The sequence below is a fragment of the Triplophysa dalaica genome, chromosome 7 (genome assembly GCF_015846415.1).
Source record: "Triplophysa dalaica isolate WHDGS20190420 chromosome 7, ASM1584641v1, whole genome shotgun sequence".
In the NCBI taxonomy this organism is placed as follows: domain Eukaryota; kingdom Metazoa; phylum Chordata; class Actinopteri; order Cypriniformes; family Nemacheilidae; genus Triplophysa; species Triplophysa dalaica.
Window position 1 is genome coordinate 20,088,169 of NC_079548.1, and position 20,825 is coordinate 20,108,993.

At 36.2% G+C, this 20,825-nt stretch overlaps 1 protein-coding gene and 1 long non-coding RNA gene across 2 annotated transcripts; both read right to left on the reverse strand.

The window, feature by feature from the left end:
• Positions 1-4,577: 4,577 nt before the first annotated feature.
• On the reverse strand, positions 4,578-13,244 carry zgc:165582 (uncharacterized protein LOC100124609 homolog). The gene is given in 3 exon segments (XM_056752747.1): positions 4,578-6,382; positions 13,001-13,040; positions 13,118-13,244. Coding segments are annotated over 2 exon segments (1,122 nt in total). The 5' UTR covers positions 13,032-13,040; positions 13,118-13,244; the 3' UTR covers positions 4,578-5,291.
• Positions 13,245-13,816: 572 nt separating this feature from the next.
• Positions 13,817-15,318, reverse strand: LOC130426174 (uncharacterized). Its single transcript, XR_008907158.1, has 2 exons — positions 15,244-15,318; positions 13,817-14,413 (listed from the first exon to the last, which is right to left on the reverse strand). It is a non-coding gene; the product is annotated as an uncharacterized LOC130426174 (long non-coding RNA).
• Positions 15,319-20,825: the final 5,507 nt, after the last annotated feature.

Genomic DNA, 20,825 nt, shown 5'->3' on the forward strand with positions numbered 1-20,825 from the left:
AAAGAAAATAACCTTTAAGATTTTCTAGAACAAAGGGCTCAAGCACAAAAAGTGCAATATCAATGTATGTATTATCATGTATGCATTGTACTCATAAGTATTACATAATGTGAAAATTGGTGTTGATTCAAAGCTCTAATGAGATGGAATTATTTCTTCGTGTTGGGTCATTTGAAATGGTGTAATCTCTTGTTACCTTTTGGTGGGTAACATGTAGAAACAGAAAGGAGAATGTTCATGTAGCCAAGTCAGTAGCGGGTGCTTTTGCATTTATTTTCACTTGCGACACATGCAGAATGTATGATTTGTCTTATGCCATTTCCTGTGGATATGACATGTGATGCGTTCGCATATTTTGGGGTCTCTGTGGTTGTCGGCAGGGGCTAATTTGGGATCTCTTATGTGGCGGGGCTCTGTGTGGGATTGTGATGGCTGCATATACAAAGATTGTAATATAATCTTAATTGACAAACTGCAACACGAACAACAAGCTACATTTCTGTGAAGAAAATCTACATGTGATAAGAATAAAATCTTTCTGTATAGGCCTGTGTCCTATTTACATTTTATTATAATTTATTAATGTCCCCAGAATTGTGTGTATGACTTGTGTATTTCAGGACTTTTCTGTCAAACTTTCATACAATATTCGATGATACAGATTGCTCATTCATTTTTGCCTTGTTCATGTTGCACACACCAAGAACAAAATCTCTTTTATTGACAGAATTTTGACGGCCCCCGGCCCAGTTTAACCGCATGGAAGAGCATGTACCGGTAGGTCTTGATGAAGAGAAAATGCTGATCTTGCAGTTCAAAAAATTGCTCAGACAAAGATTTTACTTTATTTGTTCAAGTCAAACAAAGTGAGATGTTTCCCAAAAGCATCTGAAAAGTGGGTGTTTTCCAACCTCTAGTTATAGTGAAACTACTCAGAGGTGTTTCCTTTCGAAACCAGTCAGGTAAATTCCCGCTATCTCTTATTTTTTATTATCCAACTGTCCTTGCCTGCCACCATTATTTCTAGGCAAAAAGGTTTTTGGTCTAATGGTGGAATTTCAACCTTGACTCATTTTTTTTTAATAAGTTGTGCTATAATACATCGTAAGTTTGACTTAATTGGGTCAGGCCTTTAAAAAATCACTGGATTTTGTATTGCTAAAATTGATTAAAACATATATTGATTCTGTCATGCATAAATATGTTGATTCTATCATTTTCCATCATGCATAAGTATATTGATTCTATCATTCAAACAATCTTGATTCTAATACTCATCTAAGTTAATATGATTTCTGATATACTAACACAACTATGTTACAAACATTCCTATGAATACTTCTTCATAACCGGGGTAAATAATTATCCTGCATAAGTATACAGGATATGATCAAAATTATACACAATAGTCTCTTACATACTGCTGAAATCTTGAACAGTAGATAAGAACCAAGACATTTTTTTTTAGTCTGTTCTGTGTGAGTGTGGAAACCGTATTTACTTATATTGGTGGATGCTGAAAGACTCGTACAGGACAGTTTAATTTATTTATAATTATAATTATTTGAGTGGTTTTACAATGTGTTATACCCAGAATGAGACTTACAGTAGCCTATGTGTAATACTAATTGTATATTTCTTTCCATTTTTCAGTCAATTGTGTGCATGTGTGATTGGAATATTGTTGCTACATATAGACTGGTTGTGAGTCTTGAATGCTGAGAAACTGGTGTAACAAACTGCACGTGAGTTGTAGACTGATAATTAAAATGAGTCAATCAGTTGTGCACAACGTCCTATATCTGGACTTAGACTAGTCATGTATAACAGTGTTTATCTCTTGTAGTCAACTCTGTGTATGTGTTGTGTCACTACTTATACTGGTGATGAGAGGTGAATTCAACAAATGTAATATGTTGGTAGTCCCTTCAGGCTTTCAGATGCAGCTAAAACCTTTTGGAAGGTAGGCCTATTGCTTTTATGTAATGTTGTGATTTTAATATTGAATAGTAATTTATAAAGTGATGTATTTTTCAATGTTTAAGTAAATGTAATGTGTATTTTTATTTATTGCTGTAAGCATGGGTTAATATGTTCAGTATTTTTATTTAAAACTGTTTTTTGGTAGAGTGCTGTTCGTCCTTGGTTGAGTTGATCACCTTTATTTTCTTTGGATTTATGTTTTTTTGTTGTTGATTACTAATTTTGTTTTGTTTGATTTAGCAAATTGTTGGTTTGGCTTATTAGGTCAGATAATATCTGCTGTGCATATTGCACGCAGCCATTAGGAGCTGTGTCCACCGAGGGCGTTTCTGCCGGTGTACGGCGTGCCTCTTCAATTGTTTCCAATGTAAACGAACTTTGGAAGGTTGGAGGTTTGTCTCAGCGCTGTGCGATGTTCCCAGGCTCGCACGGGCATCCAGAGTTGAAAAAAGCGTAAATGCTGCCAAAGTTTTCAACTGCGTAAAACGCCTCGGTCCAGACCTGTCAGGCCATTAGAGGGGGAAATTATGAGGAGCCATTAAGGCCTTAATTACTAAAATGACTCTAACAATCACTAGTGAAAAAGAATTGATCGAACTTAGTGAAATACATTAATATTTGTAACTGAAATACCTCTTACAATCACTAGTGAAATAAAAATATCAATCGAGCTTAGTGAAATGTTTCTGAAATACCACTTACAAACACTGGTGAAATAAAACATAGATCAAAATTAGTGAAATTGATCCATATGTATTACTGAAATACTTCTTATAACTGCTATAGTGAAATATAAACATCAACCTACCTAAGTGAAATTCATTCATATGTATTACTGAAATACTTCTTATAACTGCTATAGTGAAATAAAAACATCAACCTACCTAAGTGAAATTCATTCATATGTATTAATGAAATCTTACGAACTCTTGTGAAAATCATTAACATGTATTTCTTAATGACCTTTCACAAAAAAAACTAGAGAAATTCATTTATACGCATGCTAAACAGCCTCTTATAAACATCAGTACACTACTGAGGCAAAACATTTCAGGTATGATGAATGATTTCAGCGTTGTTGATAAGAGCTTAGTTCACTTGAAAAGAAAGCTGCACCCGCACTTCCGTTTAGTTTGATTTGAGCCCAGGCAACCTTTGTAATACATCTGTTTTTGTGTCGCAAAATATAGTTTTAAGAGTTTGTTCGAGTTTAAATGTATAATCTGAGGGCCAAATTATAAAAGCACGTCTGTTTAAAAATGTGCTCATCAACTATACCTGAAATATGTTGCCTTCGTAGTGCACTAGTGTTTATAAGAGGCTTTTTAGCAGGCATATGAATGAAGTGTGTTGTATTCTTTGTTTTCTTTTTGAGAGTGTCTGTAACCTCTACTTGTAGTCGATTTGGCCAAGTCCAGACCGATATTTAACTTAAATAGAACTAATTTAATAAATGTGCAGATTGTTTTATAGTAATGTTGGCCTAAGTGTATTTACTTGTTTAACTGTGTGGAAAGCCCTGTCTCCTGTCTTGGAAAGTGGAGTGGCGTAGTCACAAGAAACGGATTAGTACTGTATGTTACAGCACATTCATAACATATCAAGCAGACTATAATCATTTGAGTTTCATCTGGAGTGCATGGAAGATACGGGATAAGTAGATATTAAGGCGTGAACTGCAGTTCTACCTTCTTTCGGTTGACCATTTTTATCCTACACTCTATTATTGGCTGCCATAGAAGAACCTTTTGGTTCCATTAAGAATCTTTAACATCTGAAGAACCTTTCTGTTTCACAAACGGTTCTTTTTGGCCAAAAATGGTAGATAATAAAAAAGTAAGAAAGAGAGACCTCTTTTCCACCATTGTGCTGAACCATCGTAGGCACAGTCTGAAATGGTCAAAGTTAAGCTTCAACGTGAGCCTGGTTCGACACGGCACGATTACAAACTCTTCTAGGCTCTGAATTTTCGGCACAGGTGTTTAACCGTAAATGCTCCCAGAGACGATATAGCTTAGTCTCTTGAGTTACCAAGGCAGCTGGTCACGCATTTGTGTTTAGATTATACAAATTTACTTTATGCGCCATTTACATACCGGCTGGCAAGGATTGGCACGGAGTGGAATGATTAAGCAACGAGAACCATTCGGCGTGATGGTGGAAAAGCGCTCTGGTAGGTCTTTAAAGAACCTTCGACTGAATGGTATTTGTGGAACCAACAATGGTTCTTCTATGCCATCGCTGTGAATTACCTTTAAGCACCTTTTTAAGTGTGTGCTACCAAACGTACAATTCTAAAAAACCTCAAATTGATCCCAAAGCAACTTTGACATGAAGCCCAGAGTCTTAAAACCTGTTAACTTTCGGAGCCCTTTTTGAGCCTTCACAACGCATGTTGGAACTAAAATGGCAGTAACACATGAATTCTTTGGAATACAGACTTACGGTTGGTCTCGTTTTTAAAAAGAAAAGTAGCTGATTATTGCTAAAAAAAATGAAAAACACAATTGTTTAATTAAAGGTATGTTGTAGGTTTATTGAAAATATTTTTTTTCTTTAACTAAAAAATACATAAGAAATGGATAACAAACAAATCAAAGCAAACTCTTTATAGAAAATAATGAATTACTCTCCCTATACAGAATGGGTGCCAGTTAACAGGCTACAAATAGAAATCGAGATTATAACAATTCATAACAAAGAATTACTTTTCCTATCACATTTGCAATAGAGTGGAATAATTAAGTCAATATATCCCCTTACATTACATCATTAATTAAATTTGTGTAGACCAGGTGGATTAAATAGCAAGAGGGCTTGTAGCATTACAAAAACTGTGTTAATACTTTGTAATTGACATGGCACTTAAACATTTTATATATATCATTTGTGTGTCGCTATGATGTTTTGGAATAATCGAAATAGGATTTGTAATTTGTCAAATCATTTAAATTTAGATGTGGTTTCTTAATAAAAGTATTAATGTCTGCCAACATGAAATATATATTGGGACATGATCTTGCTTTTTAGAACACGGATTAGAATGCTCTTCTGAAAACGACCATCTGGTGGCGTTTAGGAGGCACTGCACGTTATTCCGGACATGTGTTTGTTGCTGTATTTTAGAATATCGGCAACAGTTGGCCTCCTTATAACTAGTATCTTATTTTAAAGAATATTACTTAATTAAATTCAGTAACTATTGATATCAACTTCTCCATTGTTGTGTATTATGGTCATCAATGAAGTGTTAATCCCACCTCTTCTCCACTGTGATTGGGCGGCTGTCAAAGACTGACAAGGGATTTTTAGTTACTGTCTATGACACCCCAGTACCATTTGTTCAGATTCACAAACACTTGATAATCTTTCTTTGCACGTATGTATTGACAGGCTCTGCACATATGCTCAATGGGATAATCGACAAGTTTCACTTGAAAGTTTTTTCTCCACTGAAAATACTTCTTGTAATCTTCCACATTCTGGTCCAGTGACTTTAGATATTCGGCCAGCTTTTGAGGGCTGGAGAAATCGTCCACGTGGATGAAAGCGTCTTTTGGCAGAAATTGATCATATATGTATTTTGGAGGCCCAAGAGCGACCGGCACTGATCCTAGATTGAGTGGATTGAAGATCTTTTCTGTCATGTAGTCGTAATGAATGGCTGTGTTCTCAAATGATAAATAGAACTTACAACTGGTCAGTGTTTCCTTGTATTCTTCCTGATTTAATCTTTTTCCAAAATGTTCCCCATACAAAGAAATTTGAATGTGTTTATTCAAGTCATTATAATATTTTACCCGTTCAAAGTTCTCATTCCAGTTGCTCACGATCCAGCAAACTAACTTGTCCTTTTTGTCCAGAACGTGTGGGAATATCTTATCCTCAGTATCTTCCGTTTTAAGTGTAATTTGCTCACGCATAACAATATCAGCGTCTCACCGGTAATTTAGCGTCACATTAAACAGGTTCTCCAGACCCTCAAGTCGTCTTGTGTTTTGTGGGGACTCAAAGTTCATCCATATCCATTTCTGAAAGAAGGGCCGCGGCTCGGTGGGTAAGTTTGACAGATCGTCCTTAATGTCTCTGTGATTTATCAAAACCCCATGGGCCTTGCTGTACAGCTCTTTATTATCAGTCAAGTAACAGCCATCTATATTAAATCTGGAACTGCAGGAATTTGAGTCAAAAACATTTCCAGATGGCAACAGCCATATCAGCAGAATAGTGTCGTTTTCATGAGGCTTCTTTGTGACTGTCCTACAAATTGTGGGTTCCTGTGAAATTTTATGAGGACAAAATGACCATTCATAGTATATGAATACACATAGGACTATGTTTCCTACCAAAGAGATACGCGGAAGCCAAAATTTTATCCGGCAATATTTAGTTTCTTGACCTGCAAAGACAGAAGAAAATAATAAAAAATGGAAATTAGTAAAGTTACTGTAGCAAAGTTTCACATTATCTACTCTCAATATAAGAGGTTTAACACATCTTCCATTTTTGATGCACACTGACACGTCTCATAAACAGACTGTTTATGCATTTTAGCACAATTAGCATTGTGTTAGGTTGTGTTTTTAGGGTTTGGGGTGGTGTAAGGTGTTGGTTAGCCACCTCCTTAAATATTTACAACTTCCTTTTATATCAGGTTATAAATATACAAATGTTTATACAAACATGGTCTTTGCATTGAAAATTGTGCTGATTGACACGAAAAAAAGGGAGAAATTTGTGTAAATGAACACGAATCAATGAAGAGATTAAACATTTTCTGCCTATACCATGAACTGCCGTGTGTAACAGAATCAGTATGCAGACGATGGGTATTTCACCAATGATTTATTGACACACAAACGGTAAGAAAACAGGTGAGTATTAATGTTTTAGGCAGAAGACTGAATATGATGAATGTTTAATACTGTCCTTGTGTTGCAGGAGATCGTGGACAAGGGGCTAGGGATCCGTGGAGTGCAGCAAGAATATGTGGAGCTCGAATTGGAAGACAATGAGGAGACAAAAGGAACAGACGTGGAGAGTTCAATGTGGGATTGCAGGTAGGTAACACAGGTAAGTAACGCACTAGAGAGTCCGTATCTATCGTTGAGCGTTGCGCAGGTGGCGCTGATCAAAATCTGGTGACTGGAAGCGTAGTGAGGGAGAGGTATGAGAGCCTGGGCTGCGTTCAGCCCCGACAAAATGTTGCAAAACGTTTTTAAATGGAAATGGTGGTGCGGTTGAATACCTTGTTGTGATTACACAAGATTTGAACTATGGCAGCTGATTGGACTGACATTCTTGACACTCCTAACAAATAAAGAGAAAACGTATCTCAAACTCAGTTGCACACTGTTGCAAAACTTTTCCAGGAAATGTGTCGTTCAAACATTAAACCGAAAGAAAATGTTGCGCACCGGTTTGAGCTTGAACAAGCGACTGGTGATTCCGCAACACCATGAGACTTGGAACTGTTGCTTCCCATTTACAGACAGTTATTTATACAAAAAAGATTCAGTTTCAACCGGCGACATAACAATCTAAGAAAAAACAAGTAAATTACATTAGCTAGCAAGTTGAGTTAAGTTTTGTGTAACCAGTATTATTTTGGGTTACCAATAGAAGAACCAGGGGCAGACTAGCGGTCTAGAGCACCAGGCCGTTACTAATCTGGGCATCCTTGGGAATGTGATTGCGAACATTTTGCTCTTTCGCCAATGAAATATGGTTCCAAAAAAAGCCTCTGTTGCATCTCTCTGCAGTAACACGGCGGTTTTCATTACTGAATTATTTTGTGTTTCTGAACAAACAGTTGCTGAATCTAAAGTTGGCTACTTCTATACTGTGCAAAAGTAAAATAGTTGGAAAAAACAGTAGTTGAGAAATACCTGAATGATACTTTATCTGCCTAGATTTGAGAGTGTACTTTGGATGGACAGTATTGTATCCCATGATGCCACAGGAGATGAGAGACCAAATTCAAACAGTTACAGAAAAAAAATGAATTAGCAGAAACATTCCTTTTGGTTAAAATGTCCTTGCAAGAACAGAATATGTTTTGTGAGCGTTGTTATTACATGCACTGGCATATCTTACAATATATCAGTGTGTTTGTTTTATATTAAGATGCACAGTTATATTGTTTGAAAAATACATTTTCAAAAACCGACTTAATACACATTAATGTGGTGTCTGTATGTTATTATCTGTATGAATAGTTGTATAGGTTTAATCTGTGCTCAGAGCTATATGCAGGTAAAGTTTTATATCAGACAGAGTAAATTAGCATTAGTTAGAATAAAAAATAAGTGTTTTGGCGCCTCGTACAAATCTATAAATAACATATAACACCTGTGTGCGCACTGAATGAGCAGGAGAGCGTAAGGCGGACTGAGACTAAAGAGTGGCCCTGGACTATTTCATCAGTAGCAGACCACACGACCAGGCGGTCAACATAATACACCTGAGGGGTATTGCACAAAAGTAGAATGAATAAATCCAGGGTAATTGAGCAAGCACATCTTTACTTAGTCTGCTCTGCGCATCCTGGCTTAATTGGTTGCACGTTTGCTAAACCAGGATGACAACGTGAAGCTAAATCAAGCCAGGTGTAGATAGCTGGGATGAGTGCACGTTCACGGCATTATTTAAAACACCTAGACCGATCGCTCACAAAAGTCTTCATTAGTATAACAATATAACACTTGGCCTGAATAATAAAACTACAACTTGAATCAATGTAAAAATACTGTTGTACTAACAAACAACCAACAGATTTAAATGAAATGAAAAATGACTAAATATGTAATATTTTTATAAAGGATAATTAAAATGATGCAACATACTTAGAAATACCATAGACATGCTGCAACCAATCCTGTGAGGAATTAATGTGTTTGCATGACGGTGGAAATACAGGTGAATTACAGGATTAATCTTAGTCTGCTGTTAGCCTTGTCTGGAGCAGGCTATAGCTGCAGAGAATACATCACCATAGTAACTTGGCCTGGTTAAGTTTGAGCTGCTTTCATGCAACAGATTTGAGGCTAAATTCAGCTAGGATAACCAACATATCCCGGCTTAATCCCTTATCTTGGTTTTTAAGCAATACCCCTCAGGTTATTGATGATCAAATTAACACTGCAATCGAGAAACAACTATTTCTAAGGACCTTTTAAAGACACATTGCAAAGCTGGCTGATTCCAGCTTCTTATTCACAGTTTCTTATTGAGAATTCTATCCGTTCCACCTTAAAAAACAGGAAGCATCCGCTTTTCCGGTTTCTTATTCACGCTTAGTTTAGGGACCATCTCATGGTTATCTTCTTTACTTATTTGAGTCTGTTAAAAAACTGTTTTTTCTTAGCTTGTTTGTGTGTGCGCTTGTCTAAGTGTCTGCGTGTGTGTGTGTGTGAGTGTCTGTGTGTGAGTGTCTGTGTGTGCGTGTGTCTGCGCGAGCGCGTGCGCGTGTGTGCCTGTGTGTGCGTGCACGCATGCGTGTGCGTGAACTTCACGAGGAACCTCTATCATCCACTCCCCTACCATTCTCAATATTACTTTGATAGAACAGTTTTTGGACAGCCTATATCTCCACTCTGAATATTAATCAAATCCAATAGTACCTACTTGTTTGAATGTTCAATATTCTAGTGCACAGCATTCAATACGGTATTTGCATAATTGGGTAAATAACTTGTATATTTGTAAAAAGCACAGTATGTTCAGTTACATCTTATGTAAATTAATTATTTTCATCTTTGATGTATTTAATTTTATATATATATATATATATATATATATATATATAAGTTTTTTTTTCTGTGACATTATTAAGTTATGGACCCATGAATATGGCATATCTCACAGTGCTGTCCAATGAGCCGTTGATCTTATGGGACATTTTGAGGTGCTACATCACGAAAACCTTTAAGGGTGTGTTGAAAGTTACACATTGGGGTTATACCCAGTATCTTTGACTACCACCTAGCCAAAAAGCAGACATTTTACTGTTGAATTTTCATGTTATGGACAAATGAATATGGCATATCTTACAGTACTGTTCAATGGTACGTTGCATTTATGGGACAATTTGATGCGGTACATCTCGAAAACCATTAAAGGTGCGTTGAAAGTTACACATCGGGGTTATACCCAGAATCCTTGAATACCACCTATCCAAAAAACAGACATTACAGTACTGTTCAGTGGGCCATTGATCTTATGGGAGAATTTGAGGTGCTACAGCTCAGGGGATAGCTTCTGAGTATTATTACTCAAGTAGATGAACTAATATTTATACAAAATAAAGTCTTAAAGCTGCTCAAACATCTCGGTTAATCTGGTTGTCTGGTTTTAGCAAGTTTAAAATGGAAATAACTTGTTTAGCTGGTCCTCCCGTTCCGACCAAAACTGGCAAAGCTAACTGAACCCATCCAAACTTCTATGCTAAACCAACTGAGCCAGCTAAAACAATCCAAACAGTTTTATCTTAGATTAAGACTGCTCAACATCAAAAACTGATAAACACGCTTTTGAATTTTTACCATGCACTACAATTTAATGCAGTATGAGCACAATATCAAGCTTGTAGAGTCACACAGTTGTTTGTCAAAAAGTTATCTGTCCAACTGCATTATACTTCGTGTGAAAGAACACGCTTAATACATTCACACACCAAACTTGGTATCGTGAAAATAAAAAGCGAGTCTGGTTTGTTTTAGTGGCATTTGGAATAGTTGTAGACTACAGTTTATGGAACCGGCCACGACATACCTTTAGTAAAATTCATGTTGGCACACAAGAAGATTTTGATAGATCATCTTACACAATAAATTATCTTAGTACGTCTATTATACGTTTGTCAAGTAATCTTTGTGCATCATCCAAGTAGGCCTACTGCCAATAAAACAATAGTGCTAACGTAACACCATACACCATGTATAAAGATAGCCTATATTTTCCCTTACATTTTTATGCATAAATGAATTCGCTTACCCGTAATCATCCTTAGACATCTTGTGATGGGGTCCTAGCTCGACTAGCTGTCACACATTTTAGTACAGGTAGGCGTAGGTTTAAGATTATTTAGTAAATCAGTTAATTGTACCAATTTACCAACGCAATTACAGTCACACAATAGTTTTACAAGAAAAAGAGCGAGTTCGAAAAATACACATGTCATGACCTTTGGTGAAATGATGATGTTCGGGGTCATAATAGTCTGTTAAGACGTAATTTTGTGTCAACAAATCTGAGCAAGTAAAGGTCGTCTCGACCTTTACTTGCTGGACGAAAAGCGAATTGTTTCATATATTTTTTACATTTTGTTGGCTCATTTAAAGGTACAGTGTGTAGCATTTTGAAGGATTTATTCAGCAAAATGTAATATATAATACAAAACTATGTTGTGAGTGGTGAAGAAATACCTTACAAATTGAACCAAAATGTTTATATTATCTTACAATGAGCCATTTTATGTATATACACCGCGGGCACACCCTTCCATGTAATTTATCACACTGCACAGCCATGTTTCTATAGTAGCGGACAAACTGAGCGCGTTTCGTAAAACGAAGGATGCACGGGACAAGTTCTTCTTCTTCGGCTGTGTTTTGAGGCAGCTTGCCACGCCACTACATAGAAGGATTAGCAGAAGAAGAGGAAGAACAATAAAACAATTTACTTGTCGTGTTTTTTTTAGAAATAGAAACGGTTCTTTGTTTCGGTAAGAAGTGAAATTTGCGCTATTGGCGGACCTCAAAATATTCAACACAAAAAACGGCAGAAAACCGAAATAAACATCTGCGTTGCTTTTCCCAAATGGAGGGCACTGAAGCAGGAAAAGGTTTGCTATGCCACGCTGAAGTTGCCAGCTTTCTGCTGGCCGGTAAATTTGTCTAATTTCCGCAATATAAGTGAACTGTTTGTTTGATCATTAGATAACAGATGAGCTGATCATCAAGAGAAGTAACGATTTTCCTTGTAAATATTTAGGACTTTGTAATTGTACTAGAAGTCCTTGTTGCACGGCCGTGTGCAAATTAAGTTAGAAATCATGTTAACAATCAAAATTTGCACAAATCGGGTTTAAGTTATATTATTATACTGCTTAGCTTCCACATCCTCTCTTGTGCGGTCCTCCCGGGTAACGTTAGCTCCTTTGCCTCTCCTCGCCCTGCCTGCATCTCCCCTACCCCTACCTCTCCCCCTCTTTCTACCTGTGTTAAATCCTCTGATTGACTCAGTGATGATGAGAAAAATGTCTGCTTACACGCCTTCAGCATTAGCAAGCTGTTTCAATAGGCTGTAAGTTACGAACCAAGTTACCGTGCCAAAAAATGCTATGCAAAATAAGCGAATAAATCACAGACACAATGTTAAACAAGTAACAATAATATTCACTATAACGATTACAGTAAATGATGAATAAAGTAACTTTAATTTATTCATTTTTCTTTGTAAATAAGACTCGTCACTTGACTTGCAAAGGTTACTCTTTGCTGTCTCAAACGACGACATCTCTGTGGTATTTAGTGGAGGTTGAAACGGTTACAATATAAATAATTATATCTTATGTTCAAGAATCCCGATGTTCAAGCTAAATCCAGCGGTGTAGAGTCATCATTAGTTGACGACGCTTTAAAGTGACGCTAAAGAGCGAGAATATATCATTTCACTTGCTTCGATTCCTCCGTCCTTGAGTCTTTTCCTTGCTTCCTTCTCTCGTATCCTGAGGAGGTGGAGCTAAGACAAGAGGAAAGGAAGCGAGGAAAGGAAAGGAGGACGCACAAATAAGAAATGAGAGGCACCCATGGTCGCTAATCGTGAATAAGAAACCGGAAAAAAGGATCCTTCGCGTTTTTTTAAGGCGGAACGGATAGCGTCAATAAGAAACTGCGAATAAAAAGCTTGTTTCAGACTCGTCAAAAACTTAAACAAAAACTTACACAATAATTATGAATCATTTACAAGAAAAGATCATTTCCTTAAATTGAAAATTCTGTCATGGTTAACTCACTTTTTGTTTTTTCAAGCGAAGTATTATCCATTTCTTTGTTCTGGTGAACAGAGAGAAAGATATTTAGAATAATGCTTGTAAACAAACATATCTCAATACATATTGAATCACACATACCTGATTTAATCAAATATGAGATATTACAAAATATGCAGAGCGGAGAATCGTGAAGAACAGGATTACTGCTTAAGGCCAGATCAAATTGATAAACACGAAAGTGAAAGTAGGAGCACTTTTGTTCTACTTCTTTTGGTTGAATGGCCGTTCACTCTTTAGGAGTATTACCGCCACCTACTGCATATCTTGCGCACATGGGTGATGAAAATTTGCTATAAAAAAATAAAACTTGTAATGCCCCATCCATCTCAAAGGATCACAGCCCAAGCTTCAGCTGGCGCTGCTTGTTCAGCTCCTCCAGTTTCCGCACTAGTGATAAGAGCACTTTCCTGTAGCTCAGTGTAATAGAGCATGGCTGTAACAACACAAGGTTTTAAGTTTGATCCCACACACTAAGAATTGCTGGGTTAGAAAATAACCCAACCTTAACCCAGCTGCTGGGTAACTATGGGACAGAACACGCGCTGGGTTATTTTGACCCAAGTGCTGGGTTGAACCATTTGACCCAAAATGCTGGGATGTTTGTTTGACCCAACTAGTGGGTCGGGTTAATTGTGTTTCTGGGTTAAAATAACCTAAACATTGGGTTATATGTTGTCTCATTGCCTTGCTACTTTTATATTTACCAATAAAAATAAATTATCTCAAGGGAATGTACAATTATTATAATTTTTCTGTAATACAATTACACAAAACAAATGCAATTGTAAATATGCATTTTTATTAAATTCATTTCTTTACATTTATTGAAAGGTGCAATTGTCACACATTTCATCCAATACAATACAAACACATAAAAACAAGTTTTTGTATATTGGTTTCTTTAAAAACACAAAAATGGGTGAATTAGGTACTATCTTTATGTCAACATTGCAGCATTAGAACAGTCAAAAATATATTATTGGCACATAAGAATCAGTCCAAACAGTGTGCCACTAGAACTTAGCCAAACAAAGACTCCAAACAACAGCGAATGCATGTGACAACTTAAAGCATGTTACAAGTGTCCAGAAAAAACTGTTGTCCTCAAATTTCCACAATAAGACTCATGTCCATCAATACGATAAATTGCTTGCTGGAGAAATTCCTAAGTAGGAAGAGACTGCTTAGTTAACATCAAGCACAGAAAAGGACTTGAAACAGATCAACTGAGCAACAAGTCAGTTTCAATGGCATGTCCCTAATCAATGGCGAAGGTCTGGGATGTCGTTGCTGCCTCGTCCCCAAGGCACAAAATGTGCAGATTACATCACTGGTCTCAGCGTTTTGCATGTATTCCACCATGACAGTCCCCACCTGTTAAATATATGACAGTTAGTCTTAAAACATAACTAACATTTAAGTTAAAATGCATTAAATGAACAAACACAGAGGCCTTATAAAAATGCTAATTTTAGAAGAAAACTTCAAACTTCACTTTTAGTATTTTACATCATTCACTACATTCATATTGTATATCATTTACTTCTGAGGATATACATATATCACACAGTGATGGCCAAAACTATTAGAACACTAGTATTTTTACCAGCTGGAAAATGGAATAAAAGTCAGTTATTTCTATCGTTTGCTGTCGTGTGTCAGAAGGAAATTTCTGTTTAATTTTCCAAACATTATTTTTGTCATTAATTGTAATAATCAGTGAGATTAAGAGGCATAGCTTTTAGCTAATGCAGTTAACGGTACCGTTACCTGCTAGTTGGTCGGATCCAGCACGTCACAGACACTTGACAAAAATATCCCCTTAGATTAAGTTTTGTATGAAATTATTTAATTCTGACCAAACATTAAAAAAGCCATACAGGCAAACAGTAACCGAACTATACCATGTATTTCTGACCTAAGGCTTGTTCAAACATTTCCATGAGGATTAAACGTGATGGATAAAAAACTTTTAAAGTAAAAATATGCACACTTTCACACATATATATAACATAATGATAAAGCGATTGTTAAGGCCTTTTTTTGTAAAAAAAAAAAAGCATGCTAAGCTGCTAAATTACTTAACGTTAATCAATCACAGAATAAAACACTTCCTCCGCAAAGCGATAGATCAAATACTGCATTAAACAGTAAAATCAGTGTGGTCTTACCAAAAGTTATTAAAAATAATCATATTAATTTACCTTATAAAATCAGCTTGCTGTGATGTGCGTTGCCGTCTTAGCCTGGTATGACAGTTCTCTATTGGTCTACTCTGCACTTCCTGACCTCACCAACAGGGGCGTTGCAAGCTTTTAAAAAGTGCGGGGGATGGATGTGGTTTGTTTGTTAACAATTAAAACGATGAATGCAATGACAGAACGGTACAAGAGGTATAACATGAAAGGTATAAAAAGCTGCCCATTTAAATGAGTGAAACTAGAAAAGTATAAAAACACATTCGAACACACAGAAAATAAGTCAAAACTCTGTTGTGAAAATACAGAACAGTAGACTTGCTTGAATCAGAATCAGAAATACTTTAATAATCCCAGGGGGGGAAGACAGTGGTAAACTTGATAGTGGCATGGATCTGACAGGACTGTGACTGCTAAAATGTGCTTACTTGCGCCTTTAAAGGGGGAGATATAAAAAATGCCCACACAAAGCTTTTTCTCTGGTGATATAATGTAACAATTTACAATTTAGTTCTTCAACAGGTACAATCAAACATAATAGGTAAGAATCCACAAAAGTATTCACCTAATCAAAAAAACAATGCTCAAAATATCAAAATCAATAGCACTGGCGAAAAAGCCATTAATACAATGCTTAACAAGGACAATTTGTCCCTCCTCCTTAATACCCAGCATTCTTCATCATATATAGTTACTTCATACATTGCATGCCACATAAATAACCGAATTTAGCTTCTGAACAATATCCCAATTTGCAATTAGCATTAGTCTAAAAAACAAAATATAATTCGGTAAACACTCGATATATCAACAAACATAAACAGAACATCTCCCCAAACACATATCAATGTTATTTAAAAACCTCGAAAGCATAAACACTCATTCAAAGTAACTGGAAAAGGGAGATGTAAATAACCATAACCATAAGATCCCACCTCCTCAGCAAGAGCTGACCGATAACACACCAAGAGAGGCGGGACTTAAGGCAGAATAGACAATGATCATCCGGTCACAGTCAAAGCCGGTGTTCTGTTTGAGAGGCAGGCGAGAGGAAGCAGCCGCACCGAGCGCAGACACAGAGCGGACAGAGAAACGGAGGAGCGACTGCTGTAATGCGCTTGTACAAAACTGCGGATAAACTGCAGAAAAAGTGCGGGTGTTTAACCCTCTCACCGGGAAAAGTCCCCCACGGTTGCGACGCCCCTGGCTGGCCGTACTATGGAGTACCTTAGCTGTATTTTATTAGCCCTTTATGATATGTAAACCGGCTATTTGCAATTGAGGTAATCTTTTGAGTATCAAGACCAGATAAATAGCTTAAGAATTTCAAAGTTAGCTTTTCAGCAAGTGGTGAAATGAGATGTCAATCATCGTTAAACTGCACAATAAAATTTGAGGTGGCACTCGGGTTCCGCCACTGATCCTGATTCCTGGCTTAATTGGTTGCACATTTGCTAAGCCAGGATGACAACCTGAAGCTATAAGTCAAGCCAGCTGTAGATAGCTGAGATGAGTGCACGTTCACGGCATTATTTAAAACACCTAGACCGATCGCTCAAAAAAATCACTGTTACTGATGGAGTTCTATGAAGAGGTAAAAGATGCCATAAGAAAAAAGACAACACCAATGCCATAATTAACTCTTTCCCCGCCATGAATTTGCTTTTTTTATTGCCAGCCTACGCCAGCGTTTTTTAACATTTTTACCAAATTTTAATGTCTCACAGTAAAGTTTCTAAAAATAATATATAGACAAACAACATGTCAAATGAGTCTCAGCTTCTAAACAAAAGAAACCGTATTCTTTTATCTTCATTTGTTCGTTTTTTATCACTCCTTAGATGTGGGTAAGTTTCTTCAAAAATGCATCACTTTGATTAAACAGCTGAGATAATTAAAGTTTTTGTCAAAGATTCCGCCCAGATTATACTCCGAACAATCATTAAAAACCGATAAGAAATATACGTTCTAGGTTCTGGGATTTTGTACTTGTGTAACAGCGCCACCTGCTGTACAACAGTACAAATACTGAACCGCCTGGCAGACAAGAGCGGACCGGCTTAATGCAGAAGTCCATAACTGTACAGTTAATAAACAGTGCTCCACTAGAACTGTCATAATTAGGCAATAAATAAAGTAGTAAAGGAATTACTTCTGAAGTCCACTAATCAACTAATGCAAACAATTATCCACAATGTGTCTCATTTAATTATATTTCTCACGTTACGTTTTTATCCATTTTATCTTTCTATCCTTCATAAAGAACAAACTTGTCTGGTCATAAAAGGACCTGGCAGCAAGTTAAAATTAAATATAAGAACATTTTGCAGGCTGGTAAGTGACTTTAAAGCAGATAGCAGTGAACACATGAGGTGAATAGATTAGGTGTCTGCTGACATGTTGAATGTCTGTATGATTGTAGCAGTTAAAAAAAGCCCATAGAACTGGGACAGTGGGCGGCCCACCCGTAAATCTACATTTTGTAATCTCAATTACTGCTATAAAACACATATTTATGAAACCTCTGATGACAATTTGACAAAGAGTCTTCATTAGTATAACAATATAACACTTGGCCTGAGTAATAAAACTACAACTTGAATCAATGTAAAAATACTGTTGCAATTACAAACAACCAACAGATTTAAATGAAATGAAGATGACTAAAGTAATATTTTAATACAGGATAATTAAAATGATGCAACATATTTAGAAAGACCATGGACGTGCTTCAATCAATCCTGTGAGGAATTAATGTGTTTGGTGCATGCGAACACATTAATTCCTCACATGATTGACGGTGGAAATACAGGTGAATTACAGGATTAATCTTAGTCTGCTGTTAGCCTTGTCTGGAGCAGGCTATAGCTGCAGAGAATACATCAACATAGTAACTTGGCCGGGTTAAATTTGAGCCGCTTTCATGCAACCGATTTGAGGCTAAATTCAGCTAGGAGTGCCAGTCCTCGTGTGTAGTGTAAGAGAAGTATGGCATAAATGGTATAAAAATGCCACTTCATGACCGTTACTGAGACTGCCAATTAATATCAATTTTAATGTTTAATGTCAAGTCAAGAAAAAAATAATCCCCTCATCAAATCGCAAAAAGGCCTAAATACACTAACACATCTTTTTATTACTTACATATTTATTGATCTTTTAACTTTACGATGTTATTATTTTAATTGAATGTTTATATATTAATATACAGTGTATATAACTCCCGATGCTCCAGACGGCCAGTCCGCCACATACATTAGTAACGACCTTACTCGCCTGAGCTTTGAAGTGAAGACATAGTTTTCCACCCAATTATAATTAGTTTAAACTCCTCACTGAGAGTGAATGGAAGTTGGTAATGTAAGATTTATACATTTAAAGATAAAAGAATTTAATTTAGATAATATGTATGTTTAAAATGCTTGATGCAATACAGTCTAAAATTAGCATGTGCTCTGTGAGAGAGCAAGAAAAATTGTGTCACGAATACAGTACATTAACTTGTGGTAAAATACAAATTTTATTAGTTGGTTTCTGCTGTCCCCCTGTGGTGAATTCGCAGTATAACATCATCAAAAGAAATAGGACAGAGTCTGATTACACAATTTACTTTCAATGAAATAGGCAGGTTGCCATACAAAGATTGACGCTCTGTCGTGTGGTCCGCCATTAGCGCAAATTTCTATTAAATAAAAAATTCTATTAAACTATTTCTAATAAAAAAACATGTGTGAATTTTGTTATTGTTCTTCCTCTTCTTCTGCTAATCCTTCTATGTAGTGGCGTGGCAAGCTGCCTCAAAACACAGCCGAAGAAGAATGACACATGCGATGGTATATGATTAAATGTGCCAGAAAACAATACAACAAGATTTTAAACCATTACTTTAGGCTCATAACACAATCACAATAAACTTAACGATTCAAATGAAACATTTTATTTTGGTATAAAACTAAAAATAAATATCAATTTAAAACTGACTACAGTAGGAAATGAAAAAGTGTCAAAAAAATGACTGTGAGTGGAAAGAACTGAACCCAAATGCAGGACAGGTGAACGGGATGAAAAGACTTTAATAAACAAACAGGATTTAAATACCAAAATAATAAATCCAAAGATGAAATGGCAATCCACACGAAAATGGCAATGCGGGTAAAGCACACGTAAGGCCATAAAAAATACACACAATGAGCCTTGAAATTTAACATGTAAATGTATTGAATAATCAAAATTTTTATGCAATTTGAAACATATGTGACCGTTGACAACAAAACCAGTCTTATGGGTCAATTTTATAAAATTGAGATTTTTACATCATCTGAAAGCTGAACAAATAAGCTTTCTATTGATGTAGGAGTTGTTAGAAAAAGGACAATATATAAAAGCAGTCTCTTCCAATGGACTAAAACATGCACCGTTTCCATAATGACAAAAATCCGGGACACATATTTTCATAAAGTTTAATGAATTAAAAAAAAAATCTATATTTTTAAACTAGAATGTTGAAATGTAGTGGTTTGGGTTCGGGACACCCATCTCCCAAATGAAAGTACCCAATAAATGATGGTTAATATTTCTATTACGTTTACTTCATCATGGCTCAAGAAGACAGAGGGGTCTGCCGTAGGTTCAGCATCGTACAGGAGGCAAAAAACCCTGGAATGAATCCTTTTCTTTTTACTCCTCACCTGCCTATGGCTGGGCAGGTTACTGCAGGTCGACTCAAACACGCCTATTATCATTCTTTTAAGATGGTGCAAAACATTTGGAAAGACAGAATGTCTCACTCTTTCTCTCAACAGGTATTGTTCTGGCTTTTGTGGAAACTAACTCCGTATTAGTACTTATTGAATATCAAGTTCCCTCACTATTGCAAGGTTTTAGTGTGCAAAACTCCCCACTTGATAAGGCAGCTAATTTCAGGAAGACTTTACAGGATTCCACTCATCACACTTTTGCTGTCTTTTTCATTCTTTCATTTAGAAGATTGATGCAATGTGAAAAGCCAGGTGAAAAAAAAAACTTTAAACATGAACAAATACCATTTAAAAAAAAAATGAAACAAAATAAATACATTAAATGAAACGCATGAGAATTAAGTTCTCAATTCTCAATACCCAGAAATAAACCTTGTTAACAGGTAGCAAATAATCTCACAATATCTTAATTTAAATACAGAAAACACTTTCTCAGTGTGGAATTTGACTTGACCTCATGATTTTAACTATGCAATAAATTAACAGCTTTTAAGACACATCTAAATACATAACATTTGAATTGCATGCGGCCTACATGATTTTAAAAAGGCATTAGTTTTAACTGCATTTAACTACCATGAAATCATTTTTTAGCTATATTTATCCAACATGGTTTTAGCCCTTAACATGTATAGCTCACAAGCAAATCATTAAAATGACTTGCAAACAATGGAATACAACAATGCAACAACACAGCCCAGTTACATCCAAAATAGGCAGAGAGTTCACCGGCTGCTGCTTCTTCCTTGAAAGCTTTGTTTTGCACAAACAATCGTGGGGTTTCAGTCTAAACTACCAGATCTCATTCACCTCTCATGCTGCTTGCTCCCA